At 43.2% G+C, this 25,250-nt stretch overlaps 1 protein-coding gene across 12 annotated transcripts in view; it reads right to left on the bottom strand.

The window, feature by feature from the left end:
- LOC137439601 (cadherin EGF LAG seven-pass G-type receptor 2) overlaps positions 1–25,250 on the bottom strand; it is a 460,955-nt gene that overhangs the window by 49,865 nt on the left and 385,840 nt on the right. For all 12 annotated transcript variants that reach the window (XR_010986965.2, XM_068135567.2, XM_068135551.2 and 9 more), the window contains exons 13-19: positions 24,931–25,072; positions 24,687–24,807; positions 18,045–18,228; positions 17,732–17,833; positions 16,819–16,913; positions 4,471–4,680; positions 1,406–1,589 (exon numbers count right to left, since the gene is read on the bottom strand). Coding sequence is in view for 11 of the 12 variants with exons in the window: in XM_068135567.2 (XP_067991668.2) it covers positions 1,406–1,589; positions 4,471–4,680; positions 16,819–16,913; positions 17,732–17,833; positions 18,045–18,228; positions 24,687–24,807; positions 24,931–25,072 (1,038 nt within the window). In the remaining variant the exon portion in view is untranslated. The remainder of the gene's footprint in view (positions 1–1,405; positions 1,590–4,470; positions 4,681–16,818; positions 16,914–17,731; positions 17,834–18,044; positions 18,229–24,686; positions 24,808–24,930; positions 25,073–25,250) is intronic.

Genomic DNA, 25,250 nt, shown 5'->3' with positions numbered 1-25,250 from the left:
ATTTGGAACAAGAACAGCACTCGGCAGAGCGCATACCTCCATCAGGCTGAACAGTTTACGTTTTGTATCCCACTGGGAGGCCGGATCTGGATCCGAATCTTCACCAAAGTTGAATCAGCTTCTTCTCGTCACCTAACCATCTCATCCACCTAGTTTTCTCAAAACTCGTCCACAGCTTTTTGAAATACCATGCTTATATATCGTTTTGGCCCCATCTCTCAATGGTGTAGAATCACTTGTAAAATAAAAACATTATTGCATGCAGATCCAGATTCAGATCTTCACCAAAATCGAATCAATTCGTCCTTGTCACATACCCAACCTGTCCACCAAGTTTTGGCTGAATCCTTTCATAATTTGCTGAGATATTGTGTTATATGTCGTTTTTAGGTCAATCACTCAATGCTGAAGAATCATTTTTCAAATTCTCGGATCCGGAGCTTTACCAAAAGTGAATCAGTTCTTCCTTGTCGCACACACAACCTGTTCAACCAGGTTTAATCCCAATCCGTCCATAACGTTTTGAGATATCATGCTACACATCGTTTTTAGCCGTATCACTTAATGGTGAAAATTCACTTTCAAATTAAATAATTCTCAAATCCGAATCCATATGCGGATCTTCACCAAAATCGAATCGTTTCGGTCTTGTCACACACCCAATCTATCCACCAAGTTTCGTCCGCATCCGTCCATAACTTTATGAGATATCCTGCTATATATCGTTTTTGGCCCGATCTCCCAATGGTGAAGAATGATTTAAAAAATTATTGTATCCGGATCCGGATCTTCACGAAGGGTCCAGATCCTCCAGATCTTCACCAAAGTGTAATCATTTCAGCCTTCTCACATATCCATCCAACCTCTCCACCAAATTTGTACGAATCCGTGAACAACTTTTTGAGATATCCTGTTCACAGACAAACAAACAAAGACAGACATGGGTGAAAACATAACCTCCTTCCACAATCGGTGGCGGAGGTAAAATGCTCTTCACTTGTAGAGATGTTGCACACTTTTTGAGCTCAAGAAGGAATGACAATTTTTATTTCGTTGTTTTTTTAAGTTTAGGTGACGTTTCAGGTGTTGACCATATTATTGTTGTAAAAATGTTTGTTAAACTAGGTAGATCCGTTAAAATGATAAAATGAAGAAGGCATTGGAAAATACGTTCAAACACATCACCGAGAATGGCTTGCAAAAAAAATGCATTCAGGGTAAAACAAAATGGACAGAAAGTGGGTAGAATGGATGGATCTAAGCTTACTTTGAAGACCGAGTGAAGTTTGCTGTTTATCATTTCTTCAATTTGATTTATGCAAACAGTCATGGACATAGTGATTATCTTCCAGAAGGATAGATACGTATGTACCTTGCCAGTTAAACAACTAAGATTGAGACTCACCGATGTTGGGAGTGCTGACAGCGAATGGTGGCAGATAGGTGGCACGCATATTCCGAGCCAGAGTGTCCGCATAGCGTGCCAGGTGGTGATGCAACAGGAATGTACCGCCGTCCACTTGCTGGATCACATCCCAATGAGCCTTGTTTATGGGATCCAACAGAGCACTGCCAGCTTCAAGGAGATTCTGGGTGTGGACAACAACAACAACAACAACATGCATTTTAAGGCCATTTTCCCTGCTAGAATGGGGGTTAGCCTTGCGGTCCCCATGACAATCTTCTCCATTTTGCCCTATTAATTTGCCCTATTTACTGGGTGTGGACAATAATACTTAAATTCAATGATTAATTTACAGTGTTCCTGTGATGATAGGTGGATTGACAGACCTGTGATTTTTCTCTTTTTAACAGAGCACCTCAGGCTGCATAAACCCCCATACCGAGGAATGTGAAATTGCAGTACCAGAATTAATAACCATTTCGCTGCAAAACCTCCATCCCCTACCCTTTTACCTGCCTCCTTCAGGTCTCCTTTGTTTTCCTGTCACCTACTACAAAGCTTTACATTATCATCTCCCACTTTCTTTTTCTCAATTTACTGCTGAACCACCTCTAGCACCTCCTCCTATAGGTAATGTGTAAACGACCTCAGAAAAACGCCTCAAATTAACCTCGGGGTGTCGTGCTCACACCTTTTCAACCCTGCTGAAGATATTAAATTGAAGATACCCTTGAGCTCACATCTTACATATGTGTGTGTATCTAGATAGTACGTTGAATACTTGCAATTACATTAAATATAAAAGTGTATTTTATAGGCAAACCCATTACTTTTACAGAAACATTTGTATGAAAACAATATATATATGAGTCTAAGGGTCTATCCTTTTGCCGTTGCAGACAGGTCAGTGGTCTCTGTCTTCCACCACATTCCTTCTGGTCTTGCACCCTCTGCTCTTCTGTGCTTTGTCCCTCAGATTGGGTTCACACAGTTCACCATCACCCCCCTTATGGTGAAACTACTTAAATCCAGGATCACTGCTCACCTCCACTCATTTGTTCCTCTTTTTCCCAACCTGTGAAACCAACTACCACATTCTCTTCAATCTCATTCTTCCCTCCAGGTCTTCAAAGCAGATGTCCACCACCATCTCCTGATCCTCCCCAATCCAAAACCATGATCTTTTCTACCCTAGGTATTCCTCCTTCCAACCCCAATTCCACCTCCTTCCAAAGTTCCAGTTTTTCCTCCAGAGAGTTTCCTTCTGTATCCATCTTGTCCACCCCATGCATCTTCTCCTGTACCCCATTCCTCTCAATACCCATTCTTTGTTCAAGTCTGCCTCTACCTTGGCCTTCGACTCTGCTGTTGGTGTTTCCCCTCTCTCTCTACTTTTCCTCTCATCCAGTTGTTTCCTGATCCATTCAGTGTACTAGGACGAGCTCTTCCAGGAGCCTCGATACAAAAATAAATCCTACAGTCTGAAAATCTCAGAGCAACAATCATATTCCTTTGTCCAATATTTAAATTTTAGATTACTGTCCAATATTTAAATACTTAGATTTAAAACCACATTTCCAAGCTGGCCTCCAAAGCCAGTCGCCGACTGGGCATCCTCCGTCGTGCGAAGTCCTTCCTAGGCACACCTGAGCTCCTCACCACATACAAGGCTTTCATCCACAGCTCAATGGAATACTGTTCTCCCCTCTGGGCTGGTGCTCCTGCCTCACACCTAGCTCGTCTTCACGCTGTTGAAACCAAAGCTTTCACAATCATTGGAATCTCCCGCGATGAAGCTAACTCCGAGGGCCTTTCACTCACTCACCGCAGGCAGGTTGGTGGTCTTTCTATCTTCTACCGACTCCTCTCCGGCCTTGCTCCCCCAGCTCTCTCTGTGCTCTGTCCCTCAAATAGCACAATATCTGTCAGCAACCCTCTTATGGTTAAACTGCCAAAATCTAGGCTCTCTGCTCACCTTCACTCTTTCATTCCCCTTTTCTCCCACCTCTGGAACAAACTCCCCCACTCCCTTCAATCCCACTCCTGCCTCCAGGTCTTTAAAACAGCTGTTCACCACCATCTCTTATCTTCCCCCATCCAAAACCTTGATCTTATCTACCCCCGCTAATTCACCCCGATCCACTTTTTTGAAATTCCAACTTCTTTCCTGGAAGTCCTTGCAGCGTCCATATGTTTTATACCTCTCCCACCTCCCCGCAAGCCCTCTCCCTCCCACAGTTCTCTCGATGTCCCTGCTCTCAAATGTTCTGTTTGTGTGCTTCCCCCTCTCTCCCCATCTTGTCTACCACTCCCTTTATTTTGTGTTTTCTGTGTCGGTTTGACTTTTTGTGTGATTAATGTTAGCTCTTTCATGAGCCTTGATCTTGCATACAAAAAAACTTATGTTCGAATCAACTTGATTTTACATCGCTCTTGTTGGTGAAAAAATTACAGTGTTATTGAATACAGATACATTATATGTGTTACGCGCACTGCATCATAAATATTCTCATTCATCAGCGGTGGTTTTGTGTGGCAATGATAGTTCAATGCATTCAAGTTAAATTCCAAACCTATTCGAATATAATGTTTAAATTCTTTCTCCTTTGTCTGGCAGGATGGCACAGAAGTATTGCACTCACATTTGAGCTGTCTAGTCTGAGTTTGATTCCCGACCAGACTATAAACTGTCAGATTGCTGCTTCACAAGCAAGGCGTTGTATCACAAAATGAGTCATCCGTCTTATGGACGTTAAGCAAGTGTTCCATATGCTACCAAAGGTTGGTGGACGTTAAAATATTACATGATGCTTTTCGTGAAGTGTCAGTGAGTTCGCTGGCACATTGGTACAAATTCCTACCACGTCAAGTCTAAAGTTTGGCCTGTCCAGCTGGTTCATGAAAGATGGGCTAAACTTCTCCCACTGCTGATCTCACAAGGTGGGAATAATTGGGGCCATTAAAGAAGAAGTAGTAGTCGTAGTAGTAGTAGTAGTATTTGTTGTAATAGTGGACTCTTTTCCCTTTAATCCAACTGCACATCACTCTTGCAGGTGTTCATTTACCTCGGTGAAACGGACATCCTGAGTGGCAGCGAGGCCAAAGCCATCTCGTGCTGCCTCGTAGGTCAGGATGTGCAGACTGAGGCGGTACGCCACCTTAACATCGTTGCCAAAGAGGCGCGTAGTCTGGCGCGTGGCATTCTGCAACATGGCTGCCACCGTGCGAGCAAGCCTCGAGCTCATCTGGGTTTCATTTTTCTCCAGCTTGTCTAGCTGAGTTGGAAATGGATGAAAAGCGATGAAGTAGACAAGAATTACCGGTAATTCATCTAACATTGGCGGATGTACAATTTTTCACAGAATGTGACGTACAATTCCTCATGGAGTTGTAGATCTGCTTGAGCAACTCACATTATGTGGAAGCTCACAGTACGCATTAGCAAGGTAAAATTACATAGAAAATGTATGTTACAGTTGAACTTTAATCACAGACGTTGAAAAAATTACTCGTATAACTTTTTTTCCTGCTGGGGGATTGTAACAGTTTTTCGAAATGTAGAAAAATGTCAGCAATAGACCATCTCCTCAAAATTATGTTGGTCATGTCTTAGGAGGTGAAAAATAGTGTTGAGAGGTGTATGTATGTAATAGGTAGGGGTGGAGGGAAGAGAGCAGGATGGGGACAGGTATAAGGATATAGGTTTTTTTTTCTCGGTTACCATGCAATACGGGACTTTCAAAATGATGTACGAATGCTAAATGAGGACTTTTGCGCATGCGCTGTGTTTGTGTTTGCACTGACACGGTTCGGCTCGCAGGGCACTTTTAACCTGCCATTGCTAGCACCAAATCTGTGATCAAAATCGTCTTTTAAACACAATTTTCAGTATTTAGACAAAATAATGGCAATTTCAAGTTGTTTAACCATAATTGTAAGGTTTCTGAATGAAAATCGGACTCACGGATATATAGGAACACGTGAAAGTGAAATATCCGTTGGAGAGATTAGTTGGTTTGTTCCATTTCCTGTTAATACAGATAGCTAGTGGTGACCATGGATATCTATAACCCTATTTGTGAACATCTGTTCGTTCAGTTGTGCCTCATGGACAGCCTAAGGAAGTGACTTAGAGAGGAAAGAGGGGATCCATGGGGGGTACCTTTTCACGACAAAAAACATGGGCGCATCAGATTTAGACTAGGGGCGTGGCAGCAGGGCGTGGCAGTGGGGCGTGGCTTCCTCTGACTATAAAAAGCCCACTACACACACGTGACTGACTATTTATTTCTCCTTTCATGAAATACTTCTCCTTTCACCAATAGATGCAAAAATCGAGTATAATATATCTTGTGGCCCCGGAACCAAACAAAGAGTATATACATATAGTTATAAGGCACTCTCAACTCATCCACCTACCCACCTCTCCCACCTTCCTCCTAAACATGATTAAAATTAAATATCATCATTTTAAACTTACAGTGGCCTGCAAAAAACATTCACCCCCTACGAATAATGCCACATTTAGATGAAATACGAACTATGTAGAAACTATTTTTCCAAATTAACTTTTTTTCATAACTGAGGAGATTAAACGAAACACTGTTATAGTTGAAGGGGGTTACATGTTCGGAACACCTGGAAAAAAAAATTCACTGGTTGTAAAAGTATTCAGCCTCTGTTCAGCCCCAAGTACTGACATGATTACATACAGGTCAGGTCTTGGTGGCAGCACTTTTGCAGCAATGCCTGCTGGGAGTTTTTTTGGGTCGGTCTTTACTACCTATGCAGAGTGAGATGGTGAAATCTTTGCCCACTCTTCATGTGACAATTGCTCTAATTCTGCAAAGTTTGATGGTGATCGCCGATGGACTGCACTCCAAGTTTCGCAATAAATGTTCAATTGCGTTCAACTCAGAACTTTGAAAGGGCCACTCAAGAACATTTATTTTCTTCTTTTTCAGCCACTCCAGTGTGACTTTAGCTTTGTGCTTCGGATCATTGTCCTGCTGAAGTGTGAATGTCCTACCCAGTTTGAGATTCATGGCCGACTCAAGTAGGTTTTCATCAAGGATTCTCCTGTACTTTGCACCGTCCATTGTCCCTTCTATCCCGACAAGCTTGCCAGTTCCTGCTGATGTAAAGCAGCCCCATAACATGATGCTGCAGCTGCCACCACCATACTTAACAGTAGGGATGGCGTTGACTGGGTGATGTGCAGTGTTTGGCTTGTACCAGACATAACTCTTTGAATTTAGACCAAAAAGTTAAATCTTTGCCTCGTTTGACCACAAAACATTTCCCAACATACCTGCAGTATCATTAAGATGCTTTTTAGCAAACTCCGTATGATCTTTTAGATGCGTCTTTTTCAGTAACGACTTGTTTCTTGCCACCTGTCCATAGAGACCAGCTTTGTGAAGGGAATGCATATTGTCGATTGATGAACACTGACCTCCATCTCAGACATAGGGCCTTGCAGATCTTTCAAAATGATTGTTGGATTTACAGTGATGACATTCCAAACCAGTTTCCTGCTTGTCCGGCTGCTGAGTTTGGATGCGCGACCTGATCTAGGTAGAGTCTGGGTGGCATGATACAATGATACATCATCCATTTATTAATGGTGGAATGCACCGTACTCAAAGGAATGAGTGACTTTGAAATATTCTTATAACCCTCACGTTAACGGAGCTTCTCCACAACTTTATGTGTGACTTCTTTGGAAAGCTCATTGTTCTTCATGTTTGCCTTGTTGGTTGACCAAGTGAGTTGCACCTTAAAACTCCTTAGATAAGTGGGTGAGCTTAATTTTTATGTTAAACCACTGATTACATACAGGTGAAACCTATTACACTCATTTTGTAACCTTTCAAACAAATTATTTGTCCTGAAGTGATTTAGGGTGAATTAGGCAAAGGTTTGAATACGTGTGCACCTGAGTACAGTACTCTGTTAATCTCTGCTAATCTAATAAAACCTGATTTTCTCTGTTAATCTAACTTAATCACACTTTATCTCCATTTTTAAGCTTTATCACTTCAGAGTCGTTTTTGAAGGCTTTATATACGAAGTTTGATTTAAAGGCATCATGAAATAAGCTCAGGTGGCATCATAATATGAAAACTTTGGAGGGGTGTGAATACTTTTGCAGGCTACTGTACCCTGTGCATCAACAAACCTCAGATATGACCTTTCCATCTGTGTTCAGTTTGATTTAAAGGCATCATGAAATAAGCTCAGGTGGCATCATAATATGAAAACTTTGGAGGGGTGTGAATACTTTTGCAGGCTACTGTACCCTGTGCATCAAAAAACCTCAGATATGACCTTTCCATCTGTGTTCATAAGCATGAAGGTTTGGTTAGAACGCAGCATCCTCAACCTTTCACGGGCCCACATCACCAGGGGTTTTGCAATACGGACTGTAACATATCAACTCTTTGGACGAGTTAATCAGGAAGTTCTCCAACTGTTTCGTTGTGCAGAGGCACACCCCTTTCACACAGGTACACTTACAAGTACTTTCACCTTCTTCAAAAGTATTTTAGTTGTTTCATCCCACAATCCTTATCTGGGTGGCATGAAAGATGTCCAGGTCACCCCTATTTACTTCGCTACTCATGGTTTATGTGCATGTCTGCCAAGCAATCTGGGGCGGAAATACGTCTTTTTCAAAGTCCTGTATTAGCTATCATGAAGTAAAAAATTGATTAGTTAACTGTGTTTGATCCCTTCAGAATCACAGTGCCTTTGTGCTTATTTGCTTTTTATTGAATTTTATCACTGGTATTCAAAGGGCTGAGTAAACATTAGATTAAATCTGTATTTGTCCGCCGGATATTGGGATGTGAGAATCCCTATATATATTTCCAAGTACAAACGTAAATGGAAAAATATCTGACAAAGGAATGTAGATAAAAGATTGTCGGAGAGCGGGGGTTTTAAATCATTCTGTGGTCTTAATGCGTGAAAGAAAAATCACTGATTGAGCAAAATAATGTTAATTATGAAAGCACTCCAAATATATTAAAGTACATCAGCAGTTATCCAAGGCTGTAGAACAGCCTGGTGGACAAATACTTGAAAAGAGGTTAGTGTACAGTCACGGGAAAAAGTAAGTACACCCCATGTAAAGTTTTGACTTTTTCAACATATTTCAACATACAGCCATTTGATCTTCATTTCAACAATATAGATAGATAAAGGTGATATAATATAACAATTATCATGAAACATTTACATTTTGTAGTCCATTGTATAATTTAAATAAACATAAATGCAAATTTCGCATGTGGAAAAAGTAAGTACACCCCGACATTTATCACTACTTCAAATACCTAAAATTAGAATCAAGTGCACCAGCTCAGGTGCAAATGATTAGAACATCGTCAGAGAGGATCTTGGAGGAACCTGTCTTATTTAAACCTCAGACATTTCGTTTGGTTTGCTCTTTGTTGTTGAAGTGTGCGGCATCACCATGCCTAGATCAAAAGAGCTCTCTGAGGCCTTCAGAAAGAAGGTTATAGATGCCTATGAGTCTGGGAAGGGATTTAAAAAGATCTCCAAACAATTTGAAATCAATCATTCGACTGTCCGGAAGATCATCTACAAGTGGAGAAGATTCCAAACTGCCAACTTGTTCAGGCCAGGCCGCCCCAGCAAGTTCAGCCCGAGAGCAGACCACAAGATGCTGAAAGAAGTCTCGAAGAACCCCAGAATGTCATCACGGGACCTACAGGTAGCTCTTGCCACTGTTGATGTCAAAGTGCATGAGTCTACCATGAGAAAGAGGCTGCACAAATTTGATCTACATGGGAGGTGTGCCAGGAGGAAACCTTTGCTGTCCAGAAAGAACATAAGGGCAAAACTAAAGTTTGCCAATGAACACCGAGGCAAAGACGAGCACTTCTGGAACAATGTGCTCTGGACAGATGAGTCAAAGGTAGAGCTATTTGGCCACAGTACCAGAAGACATGTTTGGCAAAAACCAAAGACAGCATTTGACCACAAGAACCTGATACCAACTGTAAACCATGGTGGTGGAAATATTATGGTTTGGCGCAGCTTTGCTGCATCAGGGCCTGGGCAGCTCACCATCATAGAATCCACTATGAATTCTTCATTGTACCAGAGGGTGCTTGAGGATAATGTGAGGCCATCTGTCGGAAAGTTGAAGCTCAACCGAAGGTGGACCTTGCAACATGACAATGACCCTAAACATCTATCTATAATTCCAGTAATCTCTGTGTGTATGTTTGTATGTTTGTATGTTTGTATGTATGTATGTATGTTTGTCTGTGACCGCTGTTTCTCGACAACTACCGGTCCGATATACTTGAAACTTGCCAGGTATATTGCTGGGGACCCGAGGATGTGCCTTTTCAAGGTTTGAAATTAATCGGACAAGTAGTTACCGAGCTATGGCGATTTAGCCGTTCGCCGTTCGCTTTGGCGTTGCGAATGGACCAAACCATTTCATGTAAATAGAGGGGGGGGGGGGGGGGGGGGTTCTGTGGTCGTTGCGAATGGACCAAACCATTTCATGTAAATAGAGGGGGGGGGGATTGTCACCGTACTCGCAAGCCGTTCGCCGTTCGCTTTGGCGTTGCGAATGGACCAAACCATTTCATGTAAATAGAGGGGGGGGGGGGGGGATATAATTTTAGATATATATATAGTACGGGCATATATATATGTATGTATGTTTGTATGTATGTATGTATGTATGTATGTATGTATGTATGTTTGTATGTTTGTCTGTGACCGCTGTTTCTCGACAACTACCGGTCCGATATACTTGAAACTTGCCAGGTATATTGCTGGGGACCCGAGGATGTGCCTTTTCAAGGTTTCATATTAATCGGAGAAGTAGTTACCGAGCTATGTCCAAAAAACGATTCAACCAATCAGAGAGCAGCGAGCTATCACGTGTGCCGAACGTGGCGAACAGACTCTGCCTCGGACGGCACATTTGAGAGCGTATTCATTTATTTCACGTTGGAAAACTATGTTGCCGTTAAACTATGTTTTAAAACTAATTAAAACTAATTTGCGATTCATCGTAACTGCGATTTGCGACCTTCCGGACAGTGAAGACTTCACTTCCGGCAGCCAATCACAGAACGCTTTGTTGCGTAGGCGTGGCCGATGTGAGAGCGAGCCGAGCCGAGCGCGTGCGCCATTACGGTTCGTAATTCGATTTCTTCCGGAGAAAATAATAATTTCTCGATTTCTTATGCGCATTATTTCTCCCAATTCAGTCAGAGCGAAGGGCGGAAGCGAAGAGCATTGTTTTTTTTGTTTACGGGCGTACGGGCGTACGGGCGGGGTAGAGCGTACGGGTAGCGTTTTTTTTTTTTTTTGGCAAGGAACGGGCACCCACGTACGGGCATGCCCTAGTACCAGTAAATCCACCAAGGAATGGCTGAAAAGAAAAAAATGGAGGGTTCTGGAATGGCCAAGTCAAAGCCCGGATCTAAATCCCATCGAGATGTTGTGGGGGGATTTGAAACGAGCTGTGCATGCAAGAAACCCCTCAAACATCACACAGCTGAAAGAATTCTGCATGGAGGAGTGGGCAAAAATTTCTCCCAGTCAATGTCAGAGACTGGTAGACAGTTATAAGAAACGCCTACTTGAGGTTGTTTCTGCCAAAGGGGCAATACCACCTATAGTCAGGCAGATAGGTGTAACAATTGTGGGTTTATACGTACAAGCATGAAATTTGGCACAGTCATAGATAATAGTCTAATGAATAATTCCAGATATGGACCCACCGCGAAAACGTCCTATGGTAGCCGTGGCGGCCATTTTACAAAATGGCCGCTTTTAGTCTAGTGGCTAGATAGGGGTCTCGTGCACCCCCCCGAAATATACTTCTCATTGGTGTCTATAGATAGGAAAAAATGTGTAGAAAATGATTTGCTATGTTAAATAGTTGAAAAAATGTCCCACGTATCATTGTTATGCAAATTAGTGCAAATTAGCAAATTAAATAAAGTGCAAATTAGCAAATTAAATAAAGTTTTTATTTATTTATTGCAACTTGTTATCGTATCTTATCTTTTTTTTCAGTTGATGTTTCGAACAGCGAAATGTCTAAGAGTTATCAGCTAGTGGATCCACTGCAACCTGGACAATCAAAGGCGCAGGTACAGACGGATTGGAACAAGTGCGTTTTGTGCCAAAAAATCACACGAGAAAGTTTGCAATGCCCAGCAGAATCAAAACGGCACGATGTTGGAGTTGGTTATTCTACCATTGCCTTCAACATCAGACGTTTCAATGAACTTCACGAATTACCGATGCCACTAGAATTAGGACGCCTTGATGACGGGAATGGCATTGAAGCTACGTTTCTGGAGAACAATGCCAAGTGGCACAAATCTTGCCATACAAAATTCAATAATATAAAACTACAACGAGCAGAAAAAAGGAAATGCACACAGGGTTGCGACCCTGATGCTACTCCATCCAAGAAATACACTCGTCAAGTCGCTCATCATGAAGTGGCAGCATCGGATGTCTGTTTTTTATGCGAAGATGTGTCAACTTCCGAACCACTCCGTGAGGCATCAACTTTTCGTCTAGACTCACACGTACGAAGATGTGCATTAGACCTGCAGGACGAGAGGCTACTTGCAAAATTGAGTGCTGGGGACATGGTCGCACAAGATGCAAAATATCATCCAAGGTGTCTTGTTTCACTTTACAACAAAACTAAATCATTACAAGATAAACAGAAGATGGACACAACTGATAAAGTCAACCATGGGATTGCACTAGCCGAGTTGCTGTCATTTATCGATGAAACAAGAATACATGAAGAGCATGCCCCTGTCTTTAAACTTGCAGATCTCGTCAAACTTTATTCTAATCGTCTAGAACAACTTGGAGTGGAGCAGCATGTCAGACAACATAGCACAGAGTTAAAAAATCGTATCCTGGCCCAAATCCCAGACCTTACGGCTCATAAGGAAGGGCGTGATATATTACTTGCATTTGATAAAGATGTAGGACCTGCCCTCCGTAAAGTCTGCAAAGAAGACTATGATGACGAAGCCATATGTCTTGCAAGGGCAGCGGAGATAGTACGTAGAGAAATGTTCCAAACTGCAGCTACATTCACAGGTTCATTTGATGAGGACTGCCAAGTAAAATCAGTACCTCAGTCACTGTTGACTTTGGTGTCCATGATCCTCGACGGCCCCAACATCAAGTCTCAATCAGGTGATGGTGTAACCCAAGCAACCCTCAGCACAGCTCAGTTGTTGCAGTACAATAGCTCCATCCGTCGCAGAGTGGGAAGTACTACTGTGCGTCACAACAAAGACAGAGAAACCCCATTGCCCATCTACGTGGGACTCACAGTCCATGCAAGGACTCGGAAACGTGACCTCATTGAGATGCTGTTTGATCTCGGACTGTCCATCTCCTATGACCGAGTGATGGCAATCTCCACATCCATGGGAAACAGAGTGTGTGAGCAGTATCACCGAGATGAGGTAGTGTGTCCACCCAATCTACGCGAGGGCTTATTCACAACGGCAGCGGTTGATAATATCGACCACAATCCGAGCTCCACAACGTCGACAGATTCCTTCCACGGTACTGGGATATCACTTTTCCAGAACCCCAGTCTGCAAAATATTGGGACGGACCGCAGGGAACACAGCATCCTTGAACAGCCATCTACTACCACTACACTGTCAGAGCTCCCAGAGTCCTACACCTGTGTTCGTCCGCTGGTGTTACCTCGGAAGGATCCTCCACTCCCAAAGGCTGATGGTCCATTGAAGAGTGATGGGCAGGAGATCACCCAGGCATTGCACCAAGAGTATGGGTGAGTACTTGTAACATTCTAACATAATACCATGCCATAAGAACGTGATGCAATAACATTATTGTTATACCATGAGTAAATGTTTGCTTGTTTTCTGACAATTCTAATGTACTTTGCTTAATTTACAGATGGCTGGATACTGTGAAACAGAGGTATCAAGAAATCCCACAAAGTGACAGTAACTTATCATGGGCAACCTCCCATGCCAGTAAGGAGTCAGGACAAGATAATCTGCCGGCGATCACAGCACTACTTCCCCTCTTTCCGGACGACTCCAAGTCTGTTGGTATGATACGGCACTCCATGGACGTGATTAAAAAAGCTGTGATGGAAGTCAACCAAGGACAGAAACCAGTGATCACTGTGGATCAACCACTCTACACCATCTCCAAGCAGATACAGTGGACTTGGCCATCAACGTACGGGGAAGATCATTTCGTCATCATCTTGGGAGGGCTGCATATAGAGATGGCTGGACTAAAAGTGATCGGAGACTGGCTGGAAGATGCTGGATGGGTGGAAGCCCTGGTTCAGGCCAAAGTTGCTTCTCCTGGAACTGCAGATTCATTTCTGCATGCATCTCATGTTACAAGAACCAGACATGCGCATCAAGTGACAGCAAGCAGCTTATATATCCTACTGACAAAATCTTACGCCCATTACACAGAGTCTCTGGAGTCTGAGAGCCATCCTGAATCCTTTGATGACTGGTGTGGTCAACGAATTCGAGATGTGCCACAGTTCCAATTCTGGCACATCACTCTTCAACTGGAAGTCCTCCTCTTAACGTTTGTCAAGTCACTGAGGACAGCAAACTTCCCCCTGTACATGGACAGCCTCACACAGCTTGCACCATGGTTTTTCAGCATGGACCACACCAACTATGTACGATGGGTGCCTGTCCACATTCGAGACATGATGAGTCTTAGCAAGTCACACCGAGATATTGCTACTGAATTCACCAATGGCAAATTCACAGTTCACAAGACAAAACGAGTTTTCTCATCTATGGCCATTGACCAGGCTCATGAGCAAAATAATGCTGCTGTGAAGAGTGACGGTGGTGCTGTTGGACTCACTCAAAATCAAAATGCTCTTAGAAGATGGATGGTGGCTGGGCCGGAACTGGTTAGAATGACTACCGAGTTTGAAGCATCCATGGAGGGAAGGAAAATAAGGATTAATCAAGACACACGCCACCATGAGCAAACATATAGTTCACAGGTAATCTTTACTCAACATGTCAAACGTCTGGTTGAAGTAATAGAGGAAATGGGAAACCCCTTCCTAGAAGAGAGTACAGACTTGCTGCGGCTGGACACAAGAGACATTGCTGACCCAACTGTTGTTTCTACTGTTCAACAGGCTGAGGAGATAGGTAAGCAACAGTACAAGACCTTTGTAGCAGACCGTCTACTGGAGCGAACCGTACCTCTTACTGAGCCAATAAAGAAGAATAAACTCCCATTGTTTAGTCGATCGTCTCCAAGAGAGAAATCCAAGACAAGTTTGCAAGTAACTTCGCTAAAGAGTGACTGCTCTTTATTCTCAAGACTCTACATTGCGTCTCAAACACGAGATGGTGATCTTGCAGAATTTTTCCGCCATGAAAACCAAGCATGTCCCCCGTCTTTATCTCAGCTTGGGAAGTTACGACTGGGAACCAAATCAGATCTATTGGTGTGTCTAGAGAGTTGCGCAGAGGTCAGAGGTGATGCTCCAAAACCAGATACTGACGTCACTATCCTTGACGGGGCAGTGTTGGTGAACGTTCTGAAACCAGTTGCTGCCAAAACCTTTGATGATTATGCGCTGAAAGTATTCTTGCCACACATACAAGGTCACTTGCAAAGAGCCTGTCGTGTGGATATAGTCTGGGACCAGTACCGTGACAACAGCCTGAAATCTCAAGCCAGGGACAAACGTGGGAAAGGCATTCGAAGGAGAGTTGACGGATCCACTGTTCTTCCAGGAAATTGGCAGCAGTTCCTGAGAATTGATGCAAACAAAACAGAACTGTTTGCCTTCTTGACAAAACACATCACACATCTTGTATCAGATAAGCAGATAGTCACCACGGATGGTTCAGATGTGATGTGCATTCCCGCACGCGACACCAGTCATCTTGCCCCATGTGACCATGAGGAGGCTGATACACGAATGATGATACATCTCGCGGATGCAGTCCGTGATGGATTTCAGAAAATTCTTCTGCGTACGGTGGATACAGATATAGTGGTATTGGCTGTGGCAGCAACAACCAAACTCAAAATCCAGGAGCTTTGGGTGGCCTTTGGGACAGGCCAGCACTTTAGGTATATTCCAGCACATGAAATTGCAGCATTCCTCGGACCAGATAAGTCACATGCCCTCCCGATGTTCCATGCATACACAGGGTGTGACACAGTCTCGTCATTTAATACACGGGGCAAGAATACAGCCTGGGATACCTGGAAAGTATTTGACGAATTGACGCCAGCGTTAGTTCATCTCTCCACGGGGACAGCAGACATCTCTGATGACTTTGTGGCAGTGCTCGAGCGGTTCACCATTCTTCTCTACGATCGCACCAGCAATCTCGTCAACATAGACGAAGCTCGACAGGCACTCTTCACGAAGAAAGGACGAGCCATGCAAGCTATTCCCCCTACCAGAGGAGCCCTGGTACAACAAATCAAGAGGGCTGTGTACACGGGTGGCCACTGCTGGGGAAACATGCTCAAGGTTGTTATGGATCTGCCCTCACCTGGGGATTGGGGATGGATCGATCCCCACAACTGGAAACCCCTGTGGTCCATGCTTCCTGAAGCCAGCATTTCATCAAGGGAGCTGATTTGTTGTAAATGCAAAAAGGGTTGCAAGGGACGATGCAAGTGCAAACAAGCTAGTTTGAAATGTACCGCTTTGTGCCAGTGTGGTGGAGAAAATTGTGACATATAAACAAGATCAAACTGGAACTATCTAGTTATATAAGTTACCGTTACAGTGCTTGGTGGGTTAATTGACATTGCTGGCAACACAAATGCAAATTGTGGTCATTTGGAGAATACAATTATGGCATATATGTGTATCTAGAGTCATTTCATTAGAACATAAAGAAGCATTTGTGTCGTCCGGTAAAAAATAATCGCGGTCAAAACGGCCATTTTGTAAAATGGCCGCCATGGCTACCATAGGACGTTTTCGCGGTGGGTCCATATCTGGAATTATTCATTAGATTATTATCTATGACTGTGCCAAATTTCATGCTTGTACGTCTAAACCCACAATTCTTATGATGGATACACCTATCTGCCTGACTACTATTAGAGCCAAGGGTGTCTTACTTTTTCCACATGCGAAATTTGCATTTATGTTTATTTAAATTATACAATGGACTACAAAATGTAAATGTTTCATGATATTTGTTATATTATATCACCTTTATCTATCAATATTGTTGAAATTAAGATCAAATAGCTGTATGTTGAAAAATGTTGAAAAAGTCAAAACTTTACATGGGGTGGACTTACTTTTTCGCGTGACTGTATGTTGACATTCATTTTATAAAGTCCCCGCCTCAACTCACAATCTCCTTAAGACTAGTGAAGGTAACAGAGGTGCAGTTGAAGAGGTCCGGAGAAAGCCAACCTCTTTTCTCATCGCAGTGCCGAAGAGCCATTCCTGTGTGAAACGGTAAGTTGTGGGAAAGGTCAGCAATTTCACCTTTGTGATCAACTGCTCAGCCCAAATCCAATCAAAAGCACAACAGGCAGGCAAACAAGGCCACGCGGCTTACCCTGAGGCCTTGTGCCTGCCGACAGCAAAGGCAAGAAACAGAAGAAAGAAGGATTACTGCTGAGGCATAGGTTGAGGTGGAGGAATAGATGGAGGTGGAGTGGAGGTGATGATGGACATGGACGTAAAGATGATTGAAATGGAGATGGATATGAGATTGAGGTGGCGAATGAGATGATGATGATTGAGATGGAGATTATTTGGATTTTAGAGATCAAGATGGAGGTGGAGATATGAGCGTTTGAAAACGAGGAAGTTATTGAAGCTGGAGCAGATGTAACATGGAAGCAATCAGTCGAAGTAATTAAATATATAAAGGCTACAACATAAAATGCCTGTATTTTGGGTATGTTGGATATGTTGGTTATTTACTTTGGGAAAAAAGCAAGTGATGCATGAAGGAATTAAGAACAAGGGAGATAAAATATGTATTCAAAATATGATGGCAAGAAATTACCTTCCAAATATAAAACGAAAGAAATGAAGGTGGAGGAAGCAAATTATTTGGGTGATAGAAGCAAGAACATTGGCAAGAATATTAGACTGAAAATGAAGATGAAATATTAAGAAAAGTGATGGAGAAAATACATTTAGGCAAAAGATGGGTGCATGACCTTCAAAAAGGAAGTTTACAAGGAAACAAAATTGAAAACACTCATGAAAGAACGCAATGCATTTAGGTTTTAAACCTGGCCTGGACTTACCGAGGGAAGATTTGGGACAATGTACAGCAGCCGGCTTTCCAAACTCTGTCTTTGGCCACCAGATGTCAGAAGCCATCGTAAGTGGACATTCGTTGTACATGACTGCATGCAGGGACCAAAGGGTAAGTAGAAATAAACGAAGGATAGTGATGTGATCACTCTACAAAATTAACTCTAAGACAAGCTTAACATTCAGCTGCTTGGTCGATTAATGAATTTAACCTATATAGGCATTTCAATGGGATCAAATTAACTAATGTCCACAATTAATAAAAACCAAGTCGCCAGTGTGAAATGCTTCTCGCATGCTCACTCTCACAGCCGCTCTGCGTGACCTCAGCAAAAGGGTTATCGCACAGGTTGCACTGGCGCCCAATGACGCCCGGCTTGCAGGGGCACTGCCCGGTCTCATTGTCGCAAGTGCGTGCCAGAGAGCCCAAAGGATAGCACGTGCATGGCAGGCACTCCTCGCTGCCGTTAGGGTGGTAATGATGCTCCTACGAGCACAAGGGACGTGAAGCGTTCATTCAGATGGCTGAATTGGTGTGTTGTCGCAATCGTCAAAATGATATGAATGACAATCATTAATGCCATGATTGGAACAACATTAACCACCATCATGATAAGTACTGCATAGACAAGTGTTGTAAATAATTACATGGTCTGTCAAGAATGAGAACTCAGATGTCCTGATCTGAATAATAAAAACAAGACCGAAAGTCGAACAATCGAATAGCTGGGCTTGTAAAATATTATAAACCACAAACACGTATGATTAGCTTTTTAAACAGTCGCTTATGCTGTTTATAACCCTAAATAAAGAAATTTGGAGGAATCCCGACATCTGTGAGGTAAGTTTTACTTACAGAACTGAGCAACGATCTACTGTAATCTATATACCCCACAACGGTTGGGTAAATAACATCACCCTTCCTGCCGCTAAAGTGGCGTTTTTCGCAGCGGCCTTTTGAAATCCACCAATGAAACCCACCTTTCTTGCTGTTTAACATGAAACTGAAAGGGAGGAAGCCCGGGGTGTGCTCATTTACCAAGCAGTTAGCTAGGGCTTGCCAAGCCAGCCGTTCCTTCACGGTTTTGAATGGAGTGCTTGCTCGAATACTTGAATTAAACCGAGTTATTTTTATTAGACCCACCTTTTTTAGGTAGTAGGTTTGAGACAGCAACCGCCCAGGGTAGTACTACCATCCTGACTTAGGAGTGTTAAAGTGGTGCCCGGAACCATTTTACACTCTCCATGTCAGGATTGCTGGTCTTACTTTCTGTGTCACTCAAACTATAGATACCAGGCTAGCTAGCTTCAACCTCTCTTTCTCGCAAACAAACACCATACACTTTTCATCATACACTTTTCTTCTCTTTTATTTAAGGCTTGGCCTCGATGAGGGTTATATAGTCCGTGCCTGGAGCCTCCAACATAAAAAACAAACAAACAAAAAAAAACACTTGGCGATCTCTCCACAAGAAACTTGGTAAATGACCACACAACCAATGTTCTTGAGACCCAACCATAGATCGACTGTACTCTATATACTCAAAAGAGGAATGACCCTTCCTGCAGCTCCCATAGTGAGCGGGTGTACTCGTAAAATAAAATGTTGGTCGGTGGAGTCAGCCGTCATAATGACATCATAGTCGTAATGATGTAGTGTGACAGACAGACACAAAACTGCCGCTACTTTAATATATAGAAGATGATATATTTTAACCTCCAGTAACTTTGCAGTCACTACGAAGGGAATAGTGTTACAATTCGATTTCCTATAATATTAACGATACGTTATCATTATTATGAAAATGATATTACTATAAACAAACCGAGGCTAATCCCTTACTTCCGCATTATTTGTACTGTACACCACTCGTCATTGATTCATGAACCATACACCGCTTCAATCGAGAAACTTTGCAATAACGACAAAGGGATTGCAGTGTTACGATATTTACTATATTATTAGTATTAACGTTATTATTATTATTACGAAAACAACACTACTGTACTAAGAAACCTGGGCTAATTTGTCCGAAGCAGCCTAAAGGTGAGGCATGAAGGCATGAAGCCTAAGGCCTATGCATACAGTGTTGTTGGAAGATCCGTAACGTCTATGCTTTCGATATTTGATGGTCATTTTAACAATCGGTTTGTTTGTGGTTCACACTGAATGAAAAATGTAAAGATACAGCATGGCGATTGTGATATATGACAGGTTCAACAATATGTTCGGCCTGAATGACATTGGAATCAAAATGCCGGAGTGTGGAGTCAGCGTGGTACGCCGTAATGACATCAGACGTAATCACATCACCCTGTCATGTGACCAGATCCTCAGCTCTGATTGGTATATGTTTGAGGGGACATACATACATACATACATACATACATACATACATACAGACATACATACATACATATGGACAGACAAACACTGTTCTAGACTGCTTTGCCCTATGGGCAACGCCGTAAAAAGGTGGTTTGTGTGTGTGCGTGTGTGTTATACCACAAAGAGTTTGAACTTTGAAGTCACTTTGATGCAATATTGTACCCATGATCGAGGTTTGATTGCTGTGGTGGAGAGGCCGAACAGGCTAGATGGTGGAATGGATTTGAATTTACCTGTATATATTTTTCTTCCATACGTAATGCAATAATCACTGTGATTGAGGGCTGACAGGATTGTCTAGAGGTACCCACACTCACCTCTTAGCTGTCTAGCCTAGGTTTGAATCCCAAGTCCCAACCCAGCTATAAACTGCATCCCAGTGTTTCAAAGGCAGGGCGATTCATCAATGTGTGTGCCATCCCTCGGAAGGATGTTAAACTGGCGTCCTGTCTGCCAGCATTCGTTGATGGATGATAAAGATCCCACGGTGTCCTTCGCGAAGATGATTGCTGGCACCATGAGAAAATTACAAATTCCTGCCCTAACCTACAGGGGGCATCACATCCGCAGCAAGGCCACACCCGACAGGCAATGATGCTACCCCACAGCCTTGTGCTGCATACGAAGGAAGAAGACTGTGATATTATAAATGACATCATTATCATTCAACATAAATGGAATATGTAAAGTTGGTTGTACCCAAATAACTTTTTTCCCATAAATAAACAAGGCTCATGCAAGCTTGAGATGGCACAAGTGTTACGTGCTCCTCCCCAAACCCGGGTCACGGTGAACCTCCGAGCCCCGAGAGGAGTCACGGCAGAAAGATGTGTTATTCTGTATGTCAAAGATCAATGGTGAAACCACACCAATTGTTACCAACAAATAAGTATTGTATTAAGATCACACAAGAATAACAGTACAACAACAATAGTAATCAATTGTACAACCAATATATATTTCCTTTAATGGTACCATCAGGTTCGTACAATATAATTCACTGTGCTCCAAGTGAGCGAAAATAAGAACATTCCCAATGTCTCTATTCCGGCATCAAGCCAAAGTCGATCCGCTCCAGTAATCGTCAGAACAATGTCTAATCGAGACCAGAATCCCGTTCGGATGACAGTCACAGTCACGCTGCCAAAGCTGCGCAAGGGTGCCCTCAAGGCGACTGGGAAATCACACCCTCGGGTGTGGACGATCCACGGCTCCCACTCGGCGAACCGCAGATTTCCCACTCAAAAGCCACGTTGCACACACACACACCAGATTAACGTCTGAATGCGGTGAAAATGGTTGAAGCGAGATGAAAAACCTTGAGCGAAGCGCAAATCCTGCGCGGGGTAAAAATGGCCGACGGCCCGTTCTCGTGGCGTAATGGCATTGTGATGATTCTCTCTGGAATCAACCGCAAAACCTGTCACGCAGGTTTATCTGTCACAGCGATGACAACTCTGTCACAGGAATCCCTTTCCCAGGAAACCCAAAGTTCACTTGTGACCCTCGTTCGCCAATCGTTCGCTCCAGACCTGGAAGCAGCTCGGCTTCTTGTCCGACTCACTCGCTCCGCCTTCTCTTCCTCCTCGTCGTCGTCCGGTTCCGGTTTCATTTAAAACATTAACTTTTTTACCTTTTGAAAATAGTAATCTCTATTTCCCTTAACCGACAACAATAATAGTACATGGAATCAAAAATGTTTACAGTGGATGAAAACCACAACAACGGAAGTGACGAATCCGTAACACAAGGTAAAAAAAGCAATAATGGTGACAGTGGGGCAGTGGGGCTATAGTTGGACAAATGAGTATGAGAATGAACAAATGGGAAAAGAGGAGAGAGGGGAGGAAACATAATAACTTGCAAGTAAGCGTTGGGTAGGTTTAATGGGGGTAAAAAAAAGAATCAGAGAAAGGAATGAGGGGAGCGGGGGGAGTGACATGAGATGGTGGTGCACCACCTGTTTGAAAACTTGGAGGGAAGAGTGTGATTGAACAGCCTCAGGAAGGCGCTTCCACAAATGGGAGAAAAGTGGAACAAAAGTGTGGAAGTGGGCAGTAAGCCTGGATTTTTAGGAAAATGACACAAATCGACATCAGTGTACCTCTACATGAATTACAAGAATCACTTTCATCTTGGGGCAGATATAAAATGTGTATATACATTTAAAAAAAATTGTATGCAGAATCGAGGCTCATGTAAGAGCTAACACATTGATCATGAAAACATGCACAGACACATAAAACATACAATGAAGGAAGCGAGAGACAAGAGGGGGAGAGAGAGGGAAGCACACAAGCACAACAACAGCAGAGAACAGGGACATCGGTCGATCTGTGGAAGGGGGAGGGCTAGGGGAGGAGGGAGGGCTACATGGTATAAAGCAAATGAACACTATGAGGAATTTCAGAAAAGAAGTTGGGGATTGAAAGAGGCGGATTTGGGGTGTTTTAACGGGGGCAGAAAAGATGAAGGTTTTGGATGGGGAAGATAAGAGATGGTGGTGAACAGATGTTTTAAAGACCTGGAGGGAGGGAAGGGATTGAAGAGAGTGTGGGAGATTGTTCCAGAACGGGGAGAAAAGAGGAATGAAAGAGTGAAGGTGAGCGGAGAGTCTTGATTTTGGCAGTTTCCCCAGAAGAGGGTTGCTGGCAGATCTTGGGCGTCCTGCAGGAATATTTGGGGTACAGAGCACAGACAGAGCAGGGGGGGGGGGGGGGCTAGGCCAGAGAGGAGTCGGTAGAAGACAGAAAGACCACCAACCTGCCTGCGGTGAGAGAGAGAAATGCTCACAGAATCGGCTTCATCGCGGGAGATTCCAATGATGCTGAATGCTTTGGTTTCAACCGCGTGAAGCCGAGCTAGGTGTGGGGCAGGAGCACCAGCCCAGAGGGGAGGGCAGTATTCCATTGAGCTGCGGATGAAAGCCTTGTATGTGGTGAGTAGCTCAGGTGTGCCCAGGAAAGACTTAGCATGACGGAGGATGCCCAGATGGCAACTGGCTTTGGAGGCCAGCTTTGAAATGTGGTTTTCCCAGGAAATATCATGGCAGATAGTGAGACCCAAAAGCTTGAGTGACATAACTTCTTGGAGAGGATTGTTGAGAAGGTAGATGGGAGGGTTGTCCAGACAGTCTTTTCAGAGAGACATAGTAAGAGTGTGAAATTTGTCAGGATTGAAAGACATGTTCCACTTGTTTGACCAGTCTGTGATTTTGTCCAGGTCTGCAGAGAATGAGGAGGCTGCATCCTGCCGATCTGAGGGTTGAGATATGGAGCGGCAGAGAGTGGAGTCATCAGCAAAGAAATAGAGAGGATTTTCCAGAGAGTCGGAGAGATCATTGATGAAGACCAGAGAAAGCACAGGGCCCAGAATACTGCCGTGGGGAACTCCAGGCTGAACAGGAAGGGGAGATGAGAGAATTCCATTCAGGGGCACACGTTGACCGCGACCAGAGAGGAGGTCTACAAGCCATGCGTGGAGGCTTCCATGGATACCATAGGAGAGTTTGGTGAACAGAGCAGCGTGCTAGACCGTATCGAAGGCACGTGATATGTCAAGGGAGACAGCACTGATTTCCTGTTTGGCATTGAGGACCCCCATCCATTGTTGAGACAGCAGAAGCAGCATGTCCAGAGTAGAATGACCTGGTCTGAAACCAAATTGATGATCCGAGATCAAGTCATCTGACTAAACCTATCCCTGGTCAAAGTAGACAATGGACAAACGTACATGTACAAGTCGTACATATGGAATTTGAACTTAGGTTCCCAGAACAATGAGCCAATGATTCAGATGACAACATGAAACATGACACTTTGCATGGTATCACATGCGATCCCAATCGCTGATAATAGTAACGAGCTGGAAGCCCATGGTAAAAATACAACAGAAAAATAAAAATAAAAGGAAGCCTTTTGTTGTTTTGTTGGTTGAAAGAGCTAAATTGAGGCAGTGTTATAATTTTCCCATAGGTTTGGAATAATTCGAAGGAACTTCAACATAATTTATTGTCTCCGAGGAGCATTTCCATGTTTCAGGGAGGTGAGCAAACAGGCAACGTTAGTCTATTAAATATACTGTATAGTGTTGTGAAATTCAAAAATCAACATAATTCTCAACAGCAAATATCTCGCGGCATATCTCTTAACAGCAAATAAATAAATAAAAGTTCGGGATTTTTGCTGAATATGTTTTGGATAGTTTGGCAAAGCAACTTTTACTGAGTATTTTTTTCTCTCCGAGGATGTTTCTGTGTTTCAGGGTTGGACAGACAGACAGACAGACGGCATTAGCCTATTTCATATACATCTATATATATATATAATATTTTTTTATTGATCACAGATTGTTGTGTCGATAGTCAAACTAAATAATAATTACAATTATGAAAAGATGATGCACAATATGATAATATGTGATGAAAAAGATGAATAGGTGATTATAATGGCATTGGTTATCATGGTAACCAAAGTGTTTACACATTTTTTTTTTTTTAATGATTAGCATTATTGATGACAGTGAATATCATGTTGAAGAGGCCTTGATGATGATACCTTGCAGTTGCATTGCCCAGTCATCTTATTGCAGTTGGGGTCGAAGCCTCGGCTTGTGTTACAATGACAAGGACCACACATGGGCTTACCCCACCAACCACTGGGGCATGGCTGATCGGCTCTGTGCACCAGAGGGTCAGCAGGGATAGACAAAGAGCATTATTTATGAAATCATGCGCTTACTTTATATTTTAATAAGATGCGGGACTGCGGGTTGCAATTGTACATCCTGAATGATACCCACCGATTCTCACAGTATTGTCCGTAGTGACTCTCGCTGCACTCACAGATGTAGCCGTGCGACGAGCTCAGTTTTCTGCGGCAGGTCGAGTGGTTCTCGCAAGGGTTCAGTTGGCAGGCGTCCTGGCATCCCTGTCCATAGTAACCTTGTCCACGTAACACCAGATTAAGTCAGGCCTATAGTCAATACAACACCAACTACTTATCTTCCTCCCTAGTGAATTCATACCGTTTCCATTGATCCATAATTTTGTCTACCAATCACCACATATGATTGCATCACGATCACGTGTCATTTGACCCTCCTCTAGTATTAGCTGGTGG

This window comes from Myxine glutinosa, chromosome 1 (assembly GCF_964187855.1).
Source record: "Myxine glutinosa chromosome 1, kmMyxGlut1.1, whole genome shotgun sequence".
NCBI lineage: Eukaryota > Metazoa > Chordata > Myxini > Myxiniformes > Myxinidae > Myxine > Myxine glutinosa.
Note: the sequence above shows the minus strand (reverse complement) of the source record. Positions and strands in the feature narration are given on the sequence as shown.